This window comes from Ceratosolen solmsi, unplaced genomic scaffold (assembly GCF_000503995.2).
Source record: "Ceratosolen solmsi marchali unplaced genomic scaffold, CerSol_1.0 scaffold7, whole genome shotgun sequence".
Classification (NCBI taxonomy): Eukaryota; Metazoa; Arthropoda; class Insecta; order Hymenoptera; family Agaonidae; genus Ceratosolen; species Ceratosolen solmsi.
The window spans coordinates 2,133,337-2,161,142 of record NW_011948413.1 but is presented as its reverse complement, the minus strand read 5'-3'; the positions used below and the strand labels follow the sequence as shown (position 1 = coordinate 2,161,142).

Sequence of the window (27,806 nt, the reverse complement as noted above, 5' to 3'; positions counted from 1 at the left end):
ACTATGAAGTTTACGAGAAAAATTATGGCAATCCAAGAAGTACTATAGAAGATGGAAGCTCGGATTCATATAACCAGCAAATACACGAGAATAGTACGATATAAGATAGGATAAATACACACTGTCTACGGTGCAACAAAAAAAAAATAAATAAATGAAACAAAACAAAATCTGCACCGCGTAACAAAACCAGTGGCTCATGCACTTTATGACTCTACCTCCATACCGCTCGAGTCAATGGGTATGCAGCAGTTACCGAACGAGAGACTTATCGCACGCATCGTCTCTTTATTCGTTCATGACACAACTAGTAAGTTATTGTCGCGATTAAGATACATATGGGCTAGTGTAAATGACGGCTCCCTGAGACTCGGCGTCGACCTCCAATCAAGCCACGTTCTCGAATCCTTGAATCGAAGCATCAAAGCGTTTGATGTTTAAGAGACGAGCGCCGACAGCTTACTGTAACTCTTCCTTCTCAACGTTATTTCTTAAGTTTTACATGGAACCTCAGTATGTCAGTATGAATTTGAGAAAATCCAAATTACATTTAGAAGTTTCGTGTATGTGCATGTCAATACTTAGCGGTGCATTTCAAGTATTACTATAGTGTTTGAGTATAACTATAGTATATTAATAAGTATAATATACCACTCTATTTATAATTTAATTTTTAGTAAAATTAAAATGGAAGTCGACGAATAGGACTAATTTTGTTTTAAAGGAGTATTTTATTCATAATATGAAGAGGATAAAAACAACGTAGTTATTGATAGTATTTCATAAAAATCATCCAATTTAGCATATTATTAATTGTATTTGGGATTGTCGTATTCTGAATTTATTCTTTTCAAACGTATCTCGAAAAGTGTTATAAAATATTTAAATCTAAATTTAATTTTCACAATTCCGATCTATAATTCGTTGAATATTTTTATTGTTCATAATTTCATTACTTAACAGAAAATCTTATGATGACATACACAGAGTCTATAATTTTCCAATATGAAGATTACCTGCGAATCTATAACTCTAGAATTAAGTAGTTTCAATGTAATGATATAAATCCCTAGTAAACGAGAATAAAATGAATAAACTTCAATTATTTTTAAACTGTAGATATATTATAAAATAAATTTTTTCTAAATAAATAAATAAATTAGTTTCTTATTTAACATAAACTATTCTATAGTCTAAATAAGTTTAAATAAATTCAAATAAGAATTCCGAAAATAAAATTAGTTATTTTGTGAAAATTCTGTATAGCCAAATATAATTTTCAATAGAAATTAATAGTTAAGAATATGTACAAAGGAGCATTAAAATTACTAATCTTGGGTAAGTTCGTGAAAGTTACTTAGCAAGTAGAGGTGAAAAGCGTCTCAATTGAATGAGAATTAGTTTGCTCACTAACCCCTATGATTCAACAGATTAGTTGAATCATTTTCAAAGATGATTGGAAACTTTCTTGGAATTAAGAATAATGCAATATGTTGATTATTTTTGAGCAATTAGTTTTATTAAGCTTAGAATATCTAATATTTTGCGATGAATTCATATGAGATTCAAGATCAATTTTTTTTACTAATTTTATAATTTTTTATTTCTAGAAATAATGAAATACTCTGATAATTTACATAGAAATGTTTATTATTATTTGATAGAAACTAATCTGGAAAAAACGAGAAACTTTTCATAATCAAGTTAATTAGTAACTAAAATCTTCTTGGTATAAGAAACAAATAAATCACTAAAAAGAAGAAAGCTTCATAATATATTTTTATATTAATTGTGGAATAAATAACTTTTATTTTATTAATATTATGGTTTTTAATATTAAATTATTACTTATTATATGTTATAATGCATTAAAAGTAGAAGAAGCATTTATATTACAATTGATTATAATATAATTTAAAATAAAAAAAATATATATATACCTTTTTGTATATAGAATGTTTATATATATATATATATATATATATATATATATATATAGACGTTAGTTAATTCGTCAGAAATTTGAAAAATAAGAAGTAAAACATTGATATTAACAAAAAGATTTATTATATAGTGCTAAATAAGTCAATATTATAATGAATAATATATAACATAATGAAAATTTTGAATGTGTTATTAAATTTGTTAAGTACGAGATAGATGTAAGTAGTTTATCTATAGTATTAGGGCGTGCAGATATTTTAAATTAAAAATGTAAAAGGAGATTGCATAAATTTAAAAAAAGTATATTTTTTAAAAACAGAATAAAAAGGGTTTTTAAATAAGAGCATTAATATATCATTATTTTACGACTTAACTACATTCTCAAGAATATTAACATACAAGTTTAATAAATGATTTATTTTTCTTTATGGCACCAAATACTTGAAATGAAAGAAAAAATAAAACCAAATGGAAATATTAAACTTTATAATTTTAGCTGTATTAACTAGATTCTAAAGTTATTAAACTTGACCATTAGAATATATAATTAAAAAACTGTTATTTGTTTATGGATGTAAAACATAGACTTTTAAAAATATGAAAAGGATAAGTTTCAACTACAATATATTGTAATTTAAAATAAACCAACTAAAATAATTAGATGAATAAAACCAAGAATAGACTAATTAAATGAAATAGAGAGAGGAAAAAATAATACAAAGATTCATTTAAATATTTAGGTATGCAGAACATGTGAATTGATTATATTTACGATATAATGAATTTTGTAATTACAATACTGATTATGGTGTTATAATTTTAATGATAATTGAAATATTGAGTTGTATATGAAAACGGAATTTCGTCTAATTTTATAAGAAAAATATTTTTATATTTATTTGTAAGTATTTTGTGAATTATACCTTCAGAAAGTTCTACAGAAGAGCATACAAATGAATTAAGTATAATATAAATTTATGCACCTATTTGTTACATATTATATTGACTTAAATTTATCTTGAATTACATTACAATGGCGAAAACAAATTATTTATATTGAATGTAAATCATAATATATAACATTATTTAAAAATTAAATTCACAAAAGAAATTATATTTCTCCAAATATTATTATACAGCTTTAGGAGTTAAGCTAAAAGGTAAAGTAATTTTTATGTTAAATAATATATTCTTACTAAGAATAATACCTTGTTTATATATGAATAATAAATGCATCTCTAATTTTTATCTATTTATACTCTATCAACCTTTAAAATAAAAATCAGTTATATCAAATTCTTGCATGTTTAAACCAAATCTATTATAAATCAACGCTTATATATTCAAAATGAGGGGAAACTGCTGTTGCTTAAATTTATCGACTTTGAATCAATATATAATTTGGTTTTATATATTTTACGAATATAATAAAAAGTATGTAAGTTATTAGAATGTTAAAATTAAAAACAGTATTTATACTGTAAATGAAATTAAAAATATTCAATATCGTTAGGTATGTGATATATTAATTAGTATTACTACGAATGTAATTTCAATTATGAAATATTAAATTCCTAATTATTTCATTCGCTTACAAATACGTATTTATTACTTGTGTTTACTCTTAATTTTACACAATTCGTATAATCTCTCTATTTCTCATAAATAATTAGAATGGACCGTCAAATATCGCTATAACTTGATTGAAACTTGTCTCAAATATCTTTAAAATCCATTCTTTAAAAGCATTTATCATCAAATTTAATAAAAATAGAATCGATGCATCTAAAAGCTCATAATATGTGAATTATGATATATGATATTATGATTTCAATCATTTCTGATTTTGTTCTATTGGACAGTTTTCACTGGTACATTACGAAATGCTGTAGAGTAGAATTTGGCAGAAAAACAATCTTTGATCGTAAAAAATTTTCAAAATATTTATGAACAATTATATTAAAATTGGATTCTTTTTTTAAATATTAAAAAAAAATTATTATAATCATATTAAAAACAATGTGGTAGAGCAATATCGATATTACTAGTAAATTTGCATATGTAAATCTTGAAAAATGATTTATTCTACCAACAAAAAACCTATCAATGTATTTTTTATATAATAGAATTAGAGTTCATACACAATTAAATGTAATATTATGCCGATCCTATAAAAACATACAAACATAATTAGTGAAGTTAGACAACGGAAAATTAAGAATATTATAAGATATTAAAATTTTTATTCTTCTCCTACGGAAAAATGTACAAATGGTTACTTAATATAACTACTATCTTGAAATTAAATAAAATTAAATAATAAATTATAAATTTAAAATAAAAAACATTAAGAAAGTTTTAAATGAAATTGAAAAAAATTAAAAATTCAGCCATGTTATATATTAAGCAGTAAATATTAAATAACAAAATGTTTTTAAATGAAATTGAAAAAAATTAAAAATTCAGCCATGTTATATATTAAGCAGTAAATATTAAAAAAAAATTATAAAATATAAATAAAAAATTATAAAATATAAATATAAATACAAATTATAAAATATAAAAATATTAAAGAGTTTGATTTATTTGAATACTTTTATTAGTAATTTACAAATATTTAGCAAAAAAATAGTTAACCAATTTATGTTATTTCTTCATTAAATTTAATCTTTAAATTTATCAGGTTATGGTAAAGCACAATGATGATTTATAAGATGAACATTAATTCTGTTTATTATATTAATATTCTTTAAATTTTATTTTCACTTTATTTTTCTTTGATTTTTATCGTATTTTAGTGTTCCATGATATTTAATTTAATTGTATTTTTTACATTTTTATTTTATTTTTATATTATCGTATATTGCGATAGCAATCTATTGAAATACATATTTCTCAGATTATTTAACACAACATATTTTTATTCGTTTAAAATCTAATTACTAATTGATACAAATTGATTTATTTTGTGTGTTATAAATTTATTAAAAATTTTTATTTTAAGGTATATATGTATGAAAACTTTTAATTATTCTTAACATTATAAATATTTATTATACAAAAAATTAGTGAAGACATTACATTTAATAAAAACACATTTAATGAAGATATTATAATTTTAATAATTTGCATATTTCTTAGAATACCTAAACATTGACTGTTAAATACATTAGTAAATAATATGTTATTCAATAAATGAATTATGAGAAATTATAATAAACACTTTTAATAATTACATTACATTTGTTAATAGTGGCTATTTTAATAGCCTTTGAAATAAATATAAATCTTAAAATATTTTTATATCTTTGATAACATACAGTACTATTATATATATATTTTTTTAAATCGGAGAATCAATAACTATTTATGATAGCTTTTTTCTTTTTTTTTCATCTGAATATTCAAAGTGAATAACTTATTAGAAAAACTAGAAATAAATTATATATAATTAGTATATATAATTCAATAAATTATTTGGTATGTAAAAAGTAGAAATTCAGTATATAAAATTAAAAATCTTATTTTCAATTAAAAAATTTTTTTAATATTCTAAGAGTGTTAATATTATTTTTAATACTATATAATATAGTTATAAATGAACCTTTCAGTAATGAATTTGTTCTCATAAATTAGAACATTTTCGTGATTAATATAATATAAGGAATATTCGCATTTATTTAATTTTTTCCATTTACCTGATAAATTATAGTAATTTTATAAAAATTTCAAAATCAATGTAAATAAATTTGAAATAAAAATATAATATATACAGTTTTTATTAATTTTTCAACCAGTTCATCTAAACATTTTAACTTGCGCAGTGAAAGAAAATGAAAAATTAATGCTTCGATTTCTATAATTTTAATGTACTAGAATTGCTTTTGCAGTACTTATCATGAAATCATGAAGTATAATTCATTATACTTCATAGTTAGTAATAAGTAAACTCAATGAATGTATCAATACATTTTATATTTATAAAAATGTAAATCGAACTCTTGTTTCAAACGTTGGTATAGGTATAGTAATTTCTTGTGCTATAAACTATCGATCGACACTGCAACGACTGGACACATAAGTATACGATCATTCGCTATTATAGAATGCAAGAAAGTTAAAATCTTTGTGTGCAGTATGGAATAGAAAAGTCTTAAGAGTAAAGAATTGTCACGAAATGGTGAAATACGAAAGCCAAAATTGATGAAAGAGAAGCAGAAGGAAAAGAAGGAAGTTTGAGTGAGCAGAAGTAATATCGTAGTCCTAACTTCAGAAAAACCTTTTATGGTAGGTGATATATATAGCATCTGCGTCGTTGCATATATTTGCGTTTATATGAACAACCTTAAGAAAAGTATAGTGACACTATAATAAAAAGTATCATAAAAATAATATTTTTATTGAATCATTAATACTAGTTTGCTGTGTGTATTAAAAATTGATTGAAGAATTTAAAATTATTCTTTATTTTTATGTCGTTTGTTAAGGTTTTAACGTCCATTAAGATTTAAAAATTATATACTATTTAATTATAATAAAATAATTATATTTTTACCAAAAGCATTGTTATTAAATAATATTATTAATTATTACATTAAAAAGTACTAATATTTTGGATAATAGTCTTCTTTTTAATAAGTAAAATCAAAATTTTCTTATTTTTGTTTATTATTTATTTAAAAATTTTATTAGCGAATAATGAATAATATTTAATGCGTTGAAATATTTTTTAAATCGTAGTACAAAAATAATATAATACTCAAATGTTTTTTATAGCTAAGTTACATAAAAATATTATTTAATATTACGTTGCACAGTGTTATAATTACAAAATAATATATATTATATAATTTAGAAATAACACTAATTTCGTTCTAATTATATAACAATTATTATTAAAAATTTATATTCACTATAATATTATAAATTATGTTTATTTGTTATAGTAATAATATATTAACGTTAGCACAATAGATTTTTTTCCATTATCTGACTTAAACTATTACTTAAATGATTAAAGTTTTAAATTGACATAAAATTTTAAATAACAAAATTTATCAATAAGTCCAACGACATCGAATAAAACTGTATAAGATATTTTTATAAAAAATAGGTCAGCAAAACCGTATTTTTATCTGTTTTCGTATGAATCATATTTTTCCAAAAATGCAAATATTTAATATAAATATTTAACAGTTAAAACTGCAGGATTGTATATATTTTGATGTTAATTATTATCAAATATTTTTATATTTTACTGAATAATTGAAAAAGAATATAAATTTTTATAAAGATAACTATTAACAAATTGAAATTAACATAAAATAGAATTAATATATGCGTTACATAAATTATTAAAAATTAAGTAAAATAAAATAATATTAGTAATTATATGAACTATTAATATGAAAAAAGAAAGTAGAAATATTTGATGTGAAAATAGTATTTTATAAATATGTCTATTAATATTTTTTCAGTAATATACGTCTATGCACGCAGTTAATTTTATTACTACTGCATATTACCATATTTTTCCTTTGTAATATATAAAAGAAATACGTGAAGAACTTATTAATATTTATTATATTAATAATATGCGTATTAATATTATAAAAAAACAACGAGAAACTAATGGATTAGTAGCAATACTAATATATATATTTTTATCAATCAATGTAAAGCAGAGAGAACTTGAATCTAAAGATGACTTATCTACTTATATATGTATTCATCACATATTTAAACATTATTTAATAATGTCCATAAGTATTCTATCTTCTATTCTATATTCTATAGGAAATTCAATCTTTGATGTAAATAAAGGTTTATAGTGTGTAGTGCTTGTAAACTTATATGATTCATGTGCAAATATATTTTATATACTTTGATTTACTGTGTATATGAAAGATATCTTAGTAGCTTCTCTATTTAAAGGATTTCCTTCGCCTTCATATGCGGCTCATTCGAAACAATACCAGATATTCTAGATAGAAAGAATGACAGTGAATGTATTAAAATTTGAAAGCATATCAGTCTCTAGGTCCGAGGTGTCTGTGGACCAGAAGAAAGTGTAGAAACCACTCGAGAGTGGGTGGTAGATTTCTCGAAACTTTTGACTCCCTCAACATTGATATTAATATTACCGAATCATGCGCATAACCCGGAGCATGTACGCGAGCATGGGTCCAAGTTTCTCTGGACCCAAGTTTTGTCGGCGTTAGTCTAAGTACGACACTTATATGTACTGTATACAGTATACCCAAAACTTTCCCAATTTTCTTCCGAACAGACGCTATTCTGATATTTCGTCTATTCCAAGGGGATTTCATCGAGTTTTAAAATATGATGGCCCTATAGATTAGATTAAGTTTTCAGTTAATCACCTATTTCATACGAATTGAAATGAGAGTGTATGACTTCGGAAAATAAATTTTTATCACTATTTAAGCATTCCTCGTATTTATGATAGAAAATCAATTATATATCGTTAAACTTAATGATTGATAATCCAAGATTGATACTTAATTCGTAGCTTAAAACATTAATATAAAATACTATATACTTTAATACAATTGTTAAATAATATTGTCGCAATATATTTTCTTACGAATGTATAGGCCATTTATTATTATTTTTTGTATATATATGATTATAAATTATTTTCATATACTTGATTGCAATTATTTGTGTATTTTATAATTTAAAACAATTTAATATATTTATTTATTCCACTAAATATTATTTTATTTTTATTTAATGTCTGATATTACATAAGTAAGTTTATTTTAATGCTTTAAATTTCATAGAATAATAAAATATATTTAAATTGGTATAGGCAACATCTACTACTTTTTTTTCTTTTTTTATTAAATAAAAACAATTTACTATATCATTTATTAAATACAGATGAAAATAATCCAAAGTAATTGCAAATAATACAAGTAAACAATTGGAATTACGTATTAAATTCACAGCTCTTTAGATTTCTAAATAGAAAAATATGATATGTTTCTTACTTAATAATATGCGAATATATCATTTAATGTGGATATTATTTCATTTGTTCAATAAAATTTTAATTTTTATTTCATTTATAAGCTTTCAGTAGTCAAGTACAACTTTAAAATGCATACAAGGGTCCCATGCATCAAGAATTTTAACCTATAGTGAGAGTTATGAAATTATTTGCATTTTGATTTAGATAAGAATTATCATTTTTTAATATATTCTATATGTTACTCTATTTAAAGCTATTGAAAGTTGTTAAAAATATTATATGAATTTTATTATTCCTTATTTTTTATTTCTAATATATTTTAAATTGAAATTAAATTAAATATGCAAATTAAATATGCATTTTTGAAATGTAAATAGGTCAATTTAATAATCATTCATTCCATAGTATTATTTCATAAATGAATAGTTACAGAAAGAATAATTGATACGTGTTTCTAATAATGTCTCTTTCGTTTGTGAAAACATAATTTTTATAGTGTAAATTCATTTTATATACTATGAAAGTATATTTTCAATACTATGATTGATAAAGTTTTATAAATTTTAGTATAAATTTTTAATTTCTTATACATTTTATGAAGTAATTTTAAATTACTTTCATAATAAATGATTTATTGTAGTTTATATCTGTAATTCTCCTATGATAATATTCTTCTAAAAATATAAATATTATAGTTATATTGTTGGGATAGTTTTTGTTTTTATAATTTTTTTTTCAATATTTAGAATGGACGGAAGTGGAATAAATCTTTATCGTTTTATCCAATATTTTATAACATTTTTTTAGAGTCACTTTATGATAATCAATCACTACTATTTATCGATCATATATAAAACAACTGCATTTTAAATGTAACTTTTTTGATAAAAGAAAATTAACAGATTTATTGAGTTTTATTTTAGTTATTAGCTTTATGAACGTTCTACGAGCACCTTAAATTTTCTGCCATTATTACTATAAGGCACTAATGGAACATTTGGCCGAGCTACTAATTATTTTAAAGCCATAATTGTCGAACCAGAACTTAAAGTATGTGATAATTCCAAATGAATCACTTATGTAGTAAGGCATGTACATAAAACTTCTCAATTTTTTTCTCTCCGTTGGCTTATTTTCGATAAACATTGGTCCGAACAATCGATTCGACAATATTAAAACGATCGTCTGTGAAATGTTACCTTTCCGTCGGGAAGGAGGCCATCAATGACTCCATCGGCTTGCTTTTATGTAAACGATATACAATACATTTGGTTATGAGAGTTTTGTGTGCTACACGTAAGTCGATGATATAGTAGTTTGTCATAATTTATTAGCCTGAAATTCATTACTACTATGTTAAAATATATTGATCTATTGATATTTTAGTCGTTGAATATTTATTATTTAGACCAATGGATTAATTATTAAAATGTTATCTTAAAAAATCTATTAATTTTTTTAATTGCTCTTCAGTGCATGAATATTATTTCTATTTCAATTAAAGGCTTTTATCTTATCTTCGAAACATTCTGATTAAATATGGACATATAAATAATATTCATCCGAAATATATATTTTATACAAGCAATTCGGCATTACTGTTATCGAATGTTCAAAAACTTTTTTTAACAGTATATTTTCATTCACATAGATTTTATGTAAGAGTAATTATTAATAAATATACAAATTGATTAAATTTAATTTTTGTATGGTGCCTACATTGTAGTTATCTAAAGAAGAATTTTTACTAAAGAATATCAACTACTCATTGAAGTTTGTATAAATGCCACGGACTTGTTTAATAAAATTTCTACAAAAATTTTACACTTGCATAGTTCTCCATTTGTTTATAAACAATGGTATTATCGTAGAATCTATTAAATATATTAAAATTTCTATTACAAATTATTTGCTTTCAAAACATTTAATTGATTTGGATTTTTCTAAACGTTTTTTAATAAGATACTAATATATTTTTCAACTTGTATTTCCTTTCTAATTCTAATGCAAATATACGATAGATACTTAGCTAGTAAAGTTGTTATGTAAAACCCATGAGTCTTTACTTTAATATTTTCAATATTTTATGAAATAAAACATTATAGATTTATGAATTAACGATTGTCAATTCATGCTTTTCACTCTATTTATTTTTTATCTCTAATACATTGAACCAAGTTTATACTACTTCGCAATATTACCTAAATTAATATTTTAGACTTTAAAGTAAAATGAATAAAATTCCTAATGGTTCGATGACGTATGTAATAATCTGAAGTACATTGTGGTCTTAATATTTTATCGAATTTTTTTTGTTAGTTAATTCACCATTTAGTTTTAATTTATTATTTTTATATAAAAATAAGTTTAAAAATTTTTTTATTATCTCTATCAGATAAGTTAATTTTTATATTTTTAGTCATTTTATTATCAAGTAATTCATTTTTTCGTAGAGATGAAATATTATTCGCTCAGCCGTGAATTTCAAAACTTTCCTTTGAATTTTTTTAATTGCCTATCCAATTGAAGGTGATGTTTCGTTCTCGATTTTTCAACTCGGTAAATAGTTATCCACATAAATATTTTTATTATACTTCCAGACGTTGTTTTATACGAATCTGCATATTGTTTTTTTTAATGTTTTTTTACAAAATTGTGTTATACGGTAACAATTTTACTTTAAAAGTAAATTCAGAAATTTCAGTTTATAATTTTATTTTTAAATGTCATACAAATATCATTATTTCTTATTTTAATAGAAAGAATATACATTTGAAATCCAGTGTAAATGATAGCGTGGAATGTCTGAACAAAATTAATGTAGCAAGTGATATTTATAATGAAATCTTATTTACTAAGTAAACATCATAATATGCATTCTCAAACATACACACATATGTATATTCTTTCTGTATATTCTTTTTATATATTTTTTTTGTGTACCCTATCTTAAAAAAATTTTGAATTTATTTATAATATAAATTCAGATCTATTGTGTCTTTGTATAATCTTTGTAAAAATATTCATTTTTATATATGATAATAAAAACGTCAGTATGCGAAGCCTATGTATTAAAAAAAATAATAATTTTTCACAGTTTACATATTTCTTTATCCGATTTTTATAGTATTCTAATGTAAATTATAATTTAAAAATAATTATTATTTTTTTTAAACTTTGTACTATATATATATATATATATATGTATATATAATTGTAATATACAATGTTTATTGTTTCTTACGTATAAAATTTGACATAATTTTCCAAGTGGCTTGAATTTTAATTCTTAATTCTTTCTACTATTAATGAATAATGTTGTCAATGTTTTTAAGATTCTAATACTCAATTATTACTACCTGATAATATAGAATAATATAGACTGATTATATAGAATTTTTTTGTATTGTATTTAAAAGGTATGTGTTTGGCTTTACTAATTTTGGAACGCGGTATAATGTTATCTCATATATATATATTAGCCAATATATTAAAAAATTTGATTCTCGATTAATACAATTCAATTTTTATTTTTAATCCTACATTTAAATATAATTGACTATTAATAAATAGCAAAAATATTTTTGCCACTTTTAAGTTTTAGTATTCGATGAGTTAAATTTTTTCAACAATTGATTTTGTTTTAAAAAATTTTTCCTTAAAATAATTACAGCTTCTAGGCAGTTACAAAGTCTAGTTTTATTCAATATTTATTTTTAATATTTTTTTGCTCTCAGATAATAATATATCTTATCTATTCAAAACTAAAGTATTCTACTTTTTTTTCTTCCTATTTGTAATATTTGGGATCAGAGATGTAATAAATTTTTGTCTATAACAAGATTCTAAATATTTTAATTTAGTTTCTCAATTCAAATTAAATTTATAAACTTTGTATATTGGAATGGATTACAATTGCAATTACATTTTTTTATAATAATTCGTTTATTTTCCTAGTAAATGATTTAAATATTATAAAACCTTATATTTGAAAACAAACTGAGTATATTTATTTTTAATTAATTAAATTTTATGATTATTTTGTATATTAAACCTTATAAAAATGAATGAATAGTCATTTGGTAATAATATATTTATTAAAATTTATAATATGAATAAATATATTTTATTTTAGTTCATAGACAGTTTTCTAATAAAATATTTAAAATCTTGATAATATACATGAGAGAAAATTACTATATATATTGATTACCTAAGTAATATTGATTTGAAATGATTTAATAAATAATACAAAAAATATGGCTAATTAATGAAAGTTAGTTTACTTTAAAATTTATTACAATGTGAGTTAAACAACACAAGTAAGGGCAACATCTTTGTTACATTAAAAATTTTGAATTCATATTTTAACGATCATTATAATTAAGCATTATAAATTGGCTTTTAGATTATAAATTCATTTCAAAATTTTTCGTTTGAAATTCTATTTCAAATGTTTTTAATTTCAGTAGGAACTTGTTGAATTAAGAATTGAATGCATCTAATGAATTTGTCTCAAACTTGATATAATAAATATTGTTTGCTAAATAATTGTTTTTACATAATTTTTTATATAATTAATCATGCCTGAAATATGTTCATTGTATTTTTAAAATGTATGTAATTTTAATTTTAATTACAGATTTGTAATGTATAATATACAATAATTTATAACGAATTACACAGTAATTGATTTTTCAATGTATATAAATGAAGTTAGCTATTGACACCAACTAGATTCATAAAGATCATTACTTATTCTTGACATTTACATTTCTATACCGTTCTAAGTAAATATATTTGCATATATTTGTTTATATACATTTTTAATGTAAAATGCAGACTTTTTAAATAATAAAATAAAATTTAATGTAGTAATCCCTCCTTAATTTAAGATTTGAAAATAAAATCTTCAATTCATGACTACGATATTACTGGCATTAATAATGAATTAATATTATATTATATTAATATTAAACATGAGATAATATTAAATTATTCTTTCTTTAATTAGTTGATTTCTGAAAGCATATTAATTTCTAGAATTTACTGTCTACTCCACGAAGTGTAAATTGAAAATATGCTTTCATATATATGAAATTATAAAGAAAGCTATAATTCTAGATAATTCCTTCAGAAAACCATGATATTCTATTAATATATATAAAAAATAAAATATTATATTTTCTACTTTTTCATATTTCAATCTAATTTTAACATATTTAACGTAATGTATATTTCCTTTTCATATCGTTTTAAGAATTCTTAATTCAAATTTTGAGATAAAATTATTTCTGTGATTATTTTTAGCTTATCGAAATAGATATAAAAATACGTAGAAAAGTATATAAAAGAAAAAGATCGTAAGCGTCTTACTGTATTTTTAAATTGTCTATAGTTCTATTCTTTTTTACGTGTATAAGAAGGAGGAGCTTTATAATGTAACTACTAGAGAAGCTTGGAGGCACGCTTCCTACACGCGAGAACTTACTTTCTTCCAAGAGCAGTTTCATCTGTGCTTATCCTTTTAGCGTATATGGAGTAACCGCCTTTCATTCTTTTTCGTCCACTTATTTTTACACCAGAAATTCTAACGCTATAAAAGTTGGCGAGCACGTATTTGCATTAAAACAGCCATTCATATCAAATGTGCAACTAGGATATTGTAGTGCAACTCTGTGTAATGTTAATAGTCGTGATGGTAATATTATATATATAATAATATAATTATATAATCATAGAAGCGTTGAAAAAAAAACCAATTATACTTTTAATCTAATACAACTATTGAGTATAACTTACTGTGAATTATAAATTATCGTTTCATCCAAGCTTAGTTTTAAAGGGATTATACAAGGCTTATGATCAATGTTAAATGAAAGTCTTTTCAAAGCGAGTTAACGAAAGTTTAATTTAAGCATATAATCTATTACGGATAAAATCTAATTTCTAGAAGAAGAAAGCATTAGAAATTGTATGCTTAAATTCTTTCCTATGAACAAATTTTTTTGTTCATTATTTATTATAATCAATAATTTTTTTTAAAATAAATTTTATTTGAATTTATAAGTTAATGTTATTATAAATAAGGTCTTTGTTTTACTAAATTCTGTTAAAAGAAAATCAATGTTAGAAAATATATTAATACTGCAATAAATAGAATTTAAGTATTATGCTATTATATATTATTATTCAATTTAAATTAATTTTAATAATATATTATAAAAATTATATTAATAAGTACTACTAATTTATATTGAAATATAGTATCTGCTTCATTTATAAAGCATCTTACCTTTTTATATTAAATGAATTTAACGCTTATTTATACAAATATTATATGGAGTACTTACGTCTTTACTTTAATATATATTTTTTCTTGTTATATCATGATTGTAAAAATTACATTAATAAAATTTGTTTTATAAGTCATTGCAATTTAAGTTGATCTTATTTTTGATAATTATGGCAGTTAGAGTCTATATATTTTGATACTTTGGTCATCCGATTTTCTCTTTATTTTGTCTGTTTTCATATTAATTTAGAAAACATTTTTATACTTTTTGGATAGATTTGAAGACGTTTTTCATAAAAATAGAAATAGAATTACTCAACGAAAAAATTTATAAGATGTGAATACGAATAAATAATAATCTTCTACAAACAGGTTAATGATTATATAACAAGGTCTTTATACATTAGTCAAATTTTTTAATTATCGATTTAAACCTGGCTTAATTCCATTTTCTAAACTTTTATATTTTTAAAAAATTATTTTAAGACAATTTAAATAGAAAAATATTAACTATCAATATTGATTTAATTATAAATATAAATAGTTGTTCAGCATAAAATATTACAAATATGCACTAGTAACAAACGTAATATACAGCTGAGAAATATAATATAAAAATAATTATGTATAAAATATTATATATATATAAAATAAAATATATATAATTATATAATATAAAATAATTATATATATATATATATATATATATATATATATATAGTTATTTTAAACATATATTATACCAAATAATAAATTCATTCATCAATACTTATTTTTAATCAGATTTAAATAGCTGATTGAAATTAAAATTTATGTATTTATATAGTATTCAAATAAAATGTGTGATAGAACTGTATTAATATATATAATTTATCTTATACTTTTAATATCTCGGAATAAATTTTTCGCTTGCATACTATATCTGAAATATACTATATCAGAATAAAATTTGAAAGATATAATATTTTTAAAAATTCTATAAATGTAAATATAATGTAATGACTACACAATTCTAAAATTATGCTCAAAAATATTTCATAGTTTTTAGAAAAGTTATAAATAAAATTTTGTATGAATATAATAAAAATGTTAAATTTTTATGAAGCTATATATATTATAAAAACTAATTAAATTTATGTAAATACTTAGAATTTATTGAAATTAGTCAAATTTTTAATATTTTATATTATACTCATTTTTATTTTTTGACGAACTGTAGATAACTTTTGAAAACACATTTTGTTGGCAATTTCTTTGAAAACTGTATTCATGAATTTAATGTAAGCTCTACATATCATATTTTAATATGCATTATTATAATTAATTAATAAATTTATATTCATGTTTAACAATTAATATTTTATTTAAAAAATTTAATGATGAACATAAAGAAAACAATTCTTTATTCTAAAAAGCTATATTGTCTAATGAATTTTATTCCTTGTTATATACAATTTTAATATATATAAAATATAATTATGATTATAATTCTTAAGTAACTAAATTTTGTTCAAGGTGACTGTTAACAATAGATGTTATATAAAGATATCTATTTTAAAAAGAAAGATTAATATAAAGATAAATTCAGTAATTCTATTTACTCTCCTTTTATATGATTTAAATTCAAACGTTTCAAATAAGATATTAATGTAGAATTAAAATTTTATTAACCATACAAGAGAACAATGTACAAATGAAAGGTTGAGAATAAATGGATTGTTTTTAATTACAAATTATATAGAGTATATATAATATTATTTTCATTAAATATAATTTATATGCAAGTAAAATAATTAAAATATTTATATAAGACAAAACAGAAACATTATTAACAGAATAGTTTATTATATATATCATTAATTTTATATTGTATTTTTAAGTTGTTCCAAATTTTTTATAGTAACCAATTACGCGATGTAATCACATTATTAGGAAAACATTTTCAGATTCTTGAAGTAAATTGTATCAATGTGTTAAAAAAAAATTCAATATTTTTATACATTGGCATATAAATTAGATAATAAGAATGCAAAACCCCTGATATACAATGATTAACCGATTTATTTTATAATCTTCGTTAATTACAAAATATTCAAAAAGAATTTCATAATTGAAACCAAGTAACTTTTAATCTGGTTATTACTTAAATTTACTTCAAAAATAATATTAATTGAAAACAATAGTTGACTTAATTACTTCAGTTTTTTTTAATTATTAAAAAATATATAATACTTTTAAATTAACAAAGTATTACGTGGAAACTTAATAATTACTTTAATATATCATATTTTTTTGGATAAATATGAAACCTGAATTAAAAATTGTTTAATTTCACAGGTTGAGAAGCAAATAGGTTTAAGTATTTTATTAATTAATAATTGTATCTCTAACATTAGTTTATATATGGTGTAACTTTATATATGGTATAAGTTTATATATGTATTTTATTAGACATGTAGGAAGACAAAGTGAGAAAATTGTACTAATTTCCAAGTATAGCAAATTTTTCTGTAAAATATTATTTACTATAAGAATTATTATATTTCAATATAATGGGTTTCAATTTAGTTTAGAATAACTTTTATATCAGATAAATATAAATTATTTAATGAATACTTTTATAATATTTACGTGCAATTAATATCATATATACTTCATTTTGATTCTAATTTTTTAAAGCTTATTAACTGAAATATTTAATAATATACGAGATCTTTCATAACAAAGAATTTAAATTATTTCTAAGAATTGTGTAATTTCAGTATTAAGGTATAAAACAATTTATAAAATTAGGTTATCTATAATAACGTGATTATTTGTGAAATGATTTTAATTCTAATTAATATAAATTTTTAGATTCTGATTTAATAATTTTGAGAATCATTGTTAATTATCAGAGTGATTATATATAATTTCATAATTAGTAAATCTTAAATTACATTAAATTTTCATGATTATAAATTAAAGAATTTTATAGATTTTAGTTACATCGAATGATTAATATATATAAAGAAATTAACGAAAACAAAAATTTAAAAAATTTTTCTTTCAATCAATTATGTAACATTAAAATGTATTTACTAATTCATGAGATTTCTAATATAATTTGGATTAGTAACTATATTTTTCAATATACTATATTCCTCGTTAAAATCGTGCAAATAAAATAAAAATACATATTAAAAATAATAAAATAAAAAATACACCTACCTTTATAAGGCAAAATAAGTTGATGAAAACAAACCGGCATGCAAACAGAAGACAGCAACATAATAAAAGGAGTAATGAATATACGTATATATATATATATATATATATATATATATATATATATATATATATATATTTATACGAAAATAAATAATAATGTGCAGTACAAAAATAACTACGATATTTTTGAGGTGGTGATGTTTAATCATAAAATCAATAAAATTAATCAATTAAATAAATAAATTAGAAATTTATACACATATTTATATAATATATATAATTTAATATAAAACATAAATAGGGTCCCGAGACTGCAGGAGTACAGCGCGCGCATTTTCTCCAGAATCCGTTTTGAAGGTCTGATATTGTACGAGGACTGTTGTGCGCTTTTTGATTTTTGATTATTGAAAGAAAATATAAAAAAATATTATGAATGAATTAAAAATAAAAATAGCGATATCAAAAACAGCAGAAAATGATAAATTAAATACGTACAAAAAGTCACTAGTTCGATCTCGTCCTCGCGTACACATAAACACACGTTCGCGCGCAAGAAAAAAATATTGAGAGATAGAAGGTGACGTACAAAACGCAACAAGAATACATATACACGTAGCTTCTTTCCTGTTTTTCTCTGTTGAAAAAATTACGCCTCCTTCTTTGTCGTCATGAATTCTCTGCTGCGTCGTCCTTCACTCTCTTCTTTTTTCCGTTTGAGATTGTTTGTTTATGTTTTGTAAAAACCTCGTTGATCCGCTTCGGTCGCTGCACTATCAGGCTAAACTATTTGCTCGTGTCCTTTGTCTTTTTCTTCTTTTATTCTCGTTAATTAGCTTATCTAAGGACGTATACGACGTATATACGTACCACGACCTATTTTTTAATACAGCGTATTATATTCGCAACGCAGCTCGCCACTTTTTTTTTTATAAATCTTATTAACTTTTCCCGACCTTGTCTCGATTCCCTCCTCCCATTCACCCTATTCTGAGTCCATATATATTTGTATAGCTCTGGTCGACGGTTTTTTTGCTTTTTAAATTCTTACATTTTTTAAAAATAAGATCTCAATCATTAATAAGAAAAATAATTTTTTTGATGAATTAAAAAAATATCTGATTTAAATAACGTACATGATATAAATATTTATCATGTTATTTTATCAGTTACAGAACTAATAATTTGAAGGGAAGATTCGTGTATCTTGTTTTTATTTTATTACACATCCGCATAGTTAAAAACTTACTTTAAGATTATTCGTATCTTTCATAAATTAGAAGTTACTACATAGTATAATAATTAATTTAGTATTAATTTAATTACCAACAAGTAAATTTATGTGGTTATTATTAATATAAAATAAAAGAATTTACAAGAAAATTTTTAATCCTCCAAAGTTCTTGATTAACAAAAATAAAAAAAGTTTAATCTTTAGATGACTAATTTTGTATTGCAAAGATAATTAAGAAACACATTTAGGAAAATTACGAACAGAAATTTATCAAAATATCTTTTTTTCTGAAAAATATAAAAAATAATTAAATGACATTAAGAAAAAATAAAGTATATTATTTAATTTTATAAACTATATGATAATGTAGGAGTCTAACTGCTTTTTCGAATACATAATACTTAAAGCCATGTTGGACTTTTTATACATCGGTACATATTTTAAGATCGGAAAATTTCTGTATTCGAGAGTAAAAAAATAAAAGAACCGTCGACCTATGATAAACGTGCGTAGTGATTGTAGATAAAAATGCACAATGTGTAATGTGATGAGACATTAAAATAAAAAAGAATGATAAAAAATAAATCAACAAAAAATGTTATCAATTGCTCGCTCGTATGTATGTATATATAAGTATTATAAGTACATCTTGCCAGTTGATTATCCGAGAAATTGTCATAACAGTCGTCATTGTAGTTGATTTGTCCTTGTCTGCGTCCTCGTTATCTCATCATTATTGTTACGTCCTCGTATTTGCGCGCATCGGTCCCGCATTTTAATAATAAACTTTTACCCATGAGAGCTTTATCATGCGCAGAAGTACGAGTACAAATGAGAGGAGGAAATAATGAAAAGGTTTGTCGGGATCGAGACCCGAGACTCTTTGGTATGGTTCTCCGTAGAAGCGATAAGAAAGAAATGAGATGATAGAGGGAGAGAAAGAGAGAGAAAGAGAGAGAGGAGAAGAGAGAGAGAGAGAGAGAGAGAGAGAGAGAAAGAGGGAAAGAGAGAAAGAGAGAGCTAGAGGGGTTTTCGTTCGCGATGCAATTCATTTCATGCTAGTGATATGAAAAGATAGTAAATCAAACAGAATAGTGATCAGAAATTAGAATATTCATTCTAATCATATATTAAAACTTGAATTTTTTTTATAATCAGTTATTAATTAAGATATTAAAAAGTGAACTAAGAAAGTAATAATCTGGATAATGAAATCTGATTGGATTATTAACACTATATAATAGAAATTTAATGTAGTTATAGGTTTTGGCATACAATAGATAAATTATTCAATTAATAATTTAGAGGCAAATTTTAACGGAAAAATAATGGCTGATTTCATACACAAATTCAAAATTGTGGAAATAGTCAGATATAAAGCGTTGACTTTTAAAACAATTTTTTATGGATTTGTTGATTCTTCATAATATCATTAGTAAACAATGGACATAATATTTAACGTTCAAGGAAAATAAAAAATGCAATCGTATAGTGATACGATACAGGAAAAGAGCGAAATGAAAGGAAAGCATCGCCATCTTATACACTCAAAATGGCCAAACGTGTACGCTATTACCGAGCAACGTACGCAATATGAGGGTAGGTATATAAGAATCATAGAAACAGTTGAAAATGTCCGTCGCGAGAAATCCGACGTACTACTGTTTCGTACTCTTTTTGTTGTGGCGCCTTTTACTTTGAAAAGCGCAAGAGAGATGAAAAATTTCCAGAGGTTTACAGGTGAATTTAAACGGCGTCTTATTTCTTGAGCCATGAAAGCCCACGAGATTGCGGACGTCATAGTGGACTCGGAATCTTTACTCAGGGTTTTTGCCTATTTTACTGAAAGATAAAGGATTTTCATTTTACAGATTAACGCCAAATCGGTTAATCTACGGAAGCTGCATTTAGTTATCATCCATTCGTTTAAAGCATATATCTTTCAATTATCATTATTATGAAAACAAATTTATTACTCAAAATTATTCACTTAATTTTATAATTTTTAGCAGTCATTACAAATAATTACTTCGATCCATGAATAGCAACACGGCATAAATGAAAATATGATCAAGTACATTATTAAAGAAGATACTATAAGTAGAATAACAATTTATGTTTTTTTCTAATATTTTTTAGACGAATTATTCTTAAAAGTTGACATTATTCGGAAGCAGTTAAGAACTATATGATCTATAAAAAATATTTTTAAAATATTAATACATATTTATATACATGACTTTTAAAGTTAATTCGGTAACAAAATAGTATAAATAATATATTTAAAAAAGTATAAAAACTATGTCCCGGTATTTATTGCAAAATTTCCTTGATCTTTATAGAAATATGCAAAACCCCTGGAAATCCTTGATATATATGATACGTTCGTGGTTTCACGGATTCTCAGGAAAACGTATACATATACGGGAGCCGCAAAAAGCCATCCGAAATCGCGGCTCTTCTCTCTTCTCCATATCCTCTCTTCCTCCTCTGCGGTCACGACACGTGAAGACCGCGACTGCCCATATTTTTTTCTTTTTTCTTTTTATTTAAACTTCTATTAGCGAAAAAAAGAGGTATTATATATGTAAAATATAATATAGCTCTAAAGGTACGTCCGAGGCACGATTGTGATACGTGCGCTGCGCGACCTCGCAGTTTTTTTATTTAATTACAGTCTCATCTCGTTTCAAGAAGACGACGATTATGTATATCCGTGCTCATTGTTATAATTGAAATCGTTATTACTCTTCTATTATTTGTTCATTCTATTCTCTTTTTTGCTAATGCCCAATGCAGAAAAGCAGTAATATTGGCCCAAGTTAATGTGTTATACGCATGCATACCTGTTTACTTAATTTACGCACGCATACGTGGGATCGCAGAATCTAATAAAAATTTTCTTTCTTTTTCGCGAATATGTTAGCACGATTCGTACGTGCTATGTATAGTATACCCATGCGTATTTAATGTTTCTGTATATTCATTTTGCGTTTCCCTTCTGATGTGTATATATGTATGTATATATAAATACACATTCACACATACAAATACACACACTTGCGCGCGCGCACACACACACACACACACTTACACACAAATATATATATATATATATATATATAAGTATGTATGTATTTATATATGAGTGTGTTAGTTTTAGCTCGCAGGTATATTTTATATTGTTTAACTAGCGTTACGTTGTCACGTGAACGAACGTGCCTCTTCTTTGTGTGTGAATTTCAGTTAGTTTTGTTTTATTTTGTTGTATTTTGTGTAATTTAACGATCGGGGAAACGCCACAAGTAAAACAGTATACTCATTGGGCCCCGTTTAACTATCGCTAGCAGTAGTATGAGGTCGAAAGTCCGAGCTTGCAAGAAAAAGGTGCCCTGTGACGGTTATACACACTTCCAGTACTGATGACGTCCTTGGTCTCGCATCTCAAGCCCGTGAAACCCTCGGCGCACCTGCAACAATAAATAAATAAATAAATTTTATAAGGAATATTAATAATTAATTGACTTTTATATTATATAGTTATTGCATTAAAAATATTTAGAACATTTTAATTCCCAATAAAAATATTAAAGAAATAATAGATATTTAAAATAGTATAGATAACGGATAAAAGAATTTACGTTGAAAAAATGGATAAAAAATAAAAATGACTTTTATATTTAATATTAGTAAATAATATAGAATAAATTTCATAAAATATGAAGATTTATTAGCAGAAAAATATAATTATTCATAAAATACAAAAAAATCTATTCTTTTTAAGTTAAGCATCTATTATTTTTGTTGAATATCTGTTAATCATATATTATTTTGTATTGGTATATTATATTTTATTATTATTCCGTTATTATAAATTCAACCATAAAATCCATGAAAATCTATGAAACTCAAAAAGAATGTTACATTATTATGTTTAATAGTTTGTTGTTACCAAAAATTCAGTGAGTAATTTGAAAAGTTTTAAAGACTTTACGTAGTAAAGTAAAGAAATACCAAAGTCTGACTATGTCAAATGTGCTATAAAGAACAGACAAAAAGTTAAAAGAATGAGGTCGAGATGTTTCATCACAAACGTTCAAAAATGTTATAAGCTGTTATTTACAGAAGGTCGAAATTATATAAATGAAAATACATATAGAGGAAACTTTCGTGGAATAGACCATTTATTTGTGAAAAAATTAAAATAGTGATATTATGAATTTATATCTATTTGTCAGAAACGGTAGAATTTTAATTTATAGGCAACCAAATAAATATCATGAGCATATCAGGACTTGTTGAATATTAACTATCTCATTATATTCCTATTCAACGTAAGAGGGATTTTTACGACAAATCGAGGAAATTTGAACGATGAATATAAAGAAATATAGTCAACAGAATTAGTTACATATAGTGACTATACGTAGATAATAAAAGTCTAAAAAGTTCCAGAAAGTCTTATTATCAGAATGTAATGGAATGATGGAATAATAGAGAGGCAGGCCAAGTATGTGTGCAGGAGAGATAGAGAGAAATTGCTATACGATCAGTAAGAGTAATTGAGAAAGGGAGAATGAGTGAAAGACAGATTTATAGAGGGGCATAAAGAATCATTGAGTGAAAGAGAAAGAGAACTAGTGAGCAGATCAGAGGCGTTTCTTTAGGAACGTAATTCGGCGTGGTTTGTATTATTTATAGCTTGTTGAACTATATAGGAAACGACCCAGCATGTCATGATACCAAAAAGTAGCTACTTCAATGTCTATGAGTTTAAGCAAGATAGAAAGGATGACAACGATAAACATAATTAAGATACATATAAACAGATGTACAGATAAATAGTTAAATAGATAAATAGATTGAAAAAAAAGAAAAAAAATTTCGATTAAGAGGTGCTTACTGTAGCTGTATCACGTGCTTAGTAAAAAAAAATAAGAATTGAAATAGGAGTACTAGTACGTAAATCAGAAAATAAAAAATTTAAACTAACTTAAAAATTAGAGAGATTAAGAATCAAAGTTTAATAGAATTCTGTTAAAAGAGGATAAGAAATAATAAAAATGTCAAGTTTAATTTATTTCCTTTAGAAATTTAAATACTTGGAACATTTTCATATATATCTTTACGCAATATTTTAAAATAATGCATTTTAAATGATCTATTAGTAGGCATATTTTGATTGTTGTAAATTAGTATTATTTTAAATTATAAATAATCAAAAAATGGCTTTAAAAAATATGTAAACATATAATTAAAAAATTTTTAATTTTAATAAAATATTAATTGTATACTAAGAATATTTTGATTAGTATATTACACTTTTATATATAATTATTGTACCTTATAGTTGTCTGCATAACTGTATAATTTTAGTAAAGTAGGGAATTATTGATTACAGTAACTAAGTGTTTAGATAAATGATATTTAGAAACGATTAAAAAGTATTATGGATTATTATATAGTTTATATTTGTTATATTTAAATAGTTGCAACATTAGGTTATTTTAATAATCTTAATTTTACAGAGGATGATTTTATATTTCTTACAGACATATGTTTTCTATTGGTATTTCAACAATTTTATAACTTCTTAGAATTTCTACTGTTTATAAGTTTCATACAGTTAATAAAATCAACTAAGAGTAGAAAAATAAGAAACAATAATATAAAGAATAAATAAACATGATAGAAAAGGAAAAATATAAACAGAAAATTAGAGAAGTGAGTTGGGCAATGCGCGATAAATAGCGATAGAATCCGAAGATAAGAGTAGAAAAAGTAATCAAATCAAAGGAGGAAGAGAAAGAGAGAAAAAGCCCAAAAGCAAGACAGTATGAAAAGTATGACACGACGCACTAGATGTCCAGTCATCTCTCATATAACGAATCTTATTTTTGTATCGGTGAATTGGGTTAAGGCAGCAGTGTTGTATTGTTGTAGTTGCGTAGACAGACATATTTTCCTTGGATCTTCGTCTTTTTTTTTCGAGACGCGACTTTTTTATCTTCGATTCCAATAGCGACCTAATATTATAATTTATCCATTTAATGTAATTAAATATATAAATCTTTTCGAGTTCTGAAAATTTTCAGAAATCTTTCGGCTGTTTTACACAAAACCCATTAAATTATCTCAAAAATTAAAAAAAATATTATGTTAAAACACAGATTTTCTCCCTCCGCCAGATTTACCTTTGATTTTCTGACTGATCATATATTTAGAAACATGATACAAGACTGAGACAACAAGAATTGAAAAGAGAGAAAGAGGGACAGAGAATGAAACATAGCAAAAAAGAGTTACACGCTGACGCGACACGTTCTTTTACAGCCACACGCTGTCGAAAAACAGTAGTATTGAATCGATTAAGGTCAGCCAGAAGAAATTCGAGTGCACAGGTGTTACAAAGTAATTGACGAAATAAAGAATTTTAGTTTCTTTGAAGTGTGACATTGTATATAAAAATTTATTATACTCTTAATATTGTTGCGTAAGTATCGTATCATGAATTTCTGGTTAATCCCGTGTACATATTTTTGTATATTGTAAAATTATTCAGATAAATAATCGACTTATCATCACTCGGACACGAATAACTTTCAAAAATTTTTTTTACTTCAGTTATTGTTACTGTAATCGTGAACTTTCATACATAATGTAATAAATAAGAATTTAAATAATAATAAAATTAATTTGTTATTGCAGATTTTCAGAGATATTTTTTATTAGAAGTCTTTAAAATAATGCTTTATAAAATTATTTTTAATTTAGATCTGTAATTCACAATAGATCCAGAGCAATCATTTTCATACTTTTAATATAACAATAATCGTTATTATAAATTTACTTAAATCTATTCTAATTTTATTCTTCTTAAATCAAATAAATTATATAATTATTATACATTTTTATTAAAATCATTATTTTTATACTGATGTGTGATATTTTTATTAAATATTGGAAAATAAATATAAAACTTATTAGTATAAAAATACTAAATTACAGCAACAACATTATATAACCAATAAAGATGTAAAATAATATTTCTAAATTAACATTATGTATACTGTATAGCTTTTCTGTGACAGTAATTATTTAATTTCAAGAATATATAAGATTGATTTACTATTAGGTAATGCATAAGATTATATTTGATTTCTCTACGTGTTAAGATGTACAGTAAAATCATTAATATCTTGTAAATTTTACAAATACCTATTAATAAAATATATTTTTAATTTCTCGATTTCGAAATTTAACTATAAATATAATTAGTTACATTTAGAATTAGTAAATTGCATATATTGAAATAGTAATATGAAGAAGGGAAGATTAGAGTAAAATATAATAATAATAATATAATATAAAATTAATGACATTATTTTATATATAATATATCTATTCGGAAATTTAAATATGTATGAAATTACAAAAAATTTAATAGGATATGATAAGACGAAACATTTTATAGTATATAATCTATATTATTATAATTTCTGATATACAGATATAAATATAATTTCAATTAATTCACTTAATTAGAAATTAAAATAATTTATTTTCCTTTAAAAAGTTGTTTTAGTATATTTTGCACGTATTTTAATATTCATTAAAGTTTAATTGTTTCTGTATTGTTATTCAAATTAGTATATGGAGAAATAATAACAATTAACTTATCGTTTGTTTATGCGAGTGAAACGTGCATATTTCTAGTAAATTTTTAAACATTGTTTATTATGCAGTATACAGGAATTTATAAGTAAGGATAATTTTTATATTTTTTGTTGAAAAGTTGAAATAATTCAAATAAAAAATTCTGTTATATAATTTAATTATATATTTTATAATTTAGTTTTAATTGAAATTATTTTTCATTGTTTAAAAATTTCAGAACTTCTTGTATGTTTTTATAAAAGGTTAAATACAACATCTGATTATTGTATTACATTGAAATGCATTTACAATCAATCAAAACTTATATGGCAGAACTTTGATTTTAATTTCAGTTAATACTACTAATTTAAGTTTCAAATACCCATTTTCTAAAATGATTTAGTTGAAACGACCCTTAATAAACTATTGCTTTCATATACTAAAGTAGAATTAATGCTACCACAAATGATTAT

The 27,806-nt window shown here is 23.0% G+C and overlaps 1 protein-coding gene across 3 annotated transcripts in view; it reads right to left on the bottom strand.

Annotated features, from left to right (window-relative positions):
* The window catches only part of vn (membrane-bound neuregulin protein vein), a 287,263-nt gene that overhangs the window by 48,442 nt on the left and 211,015 nt on the right, over nt 1-27,806 (bottom strand). For 2 of the 3 annotated variants that reach the window (XM_011505896.1, XM_011505895.1), the window contains exon 5: nt 23,089-23,147. In XM_011505896.1, the coding sequence (XP_011504198.1) occupies nt 23,089-23,147 (59 nt within the window). Of the gene's footprint in view, nt 1-22,795; nt 23,148-27,806 lie in introns of those variants that run through there. The other variant, XM_011505894.1, reaches the window with a different exon arrangement.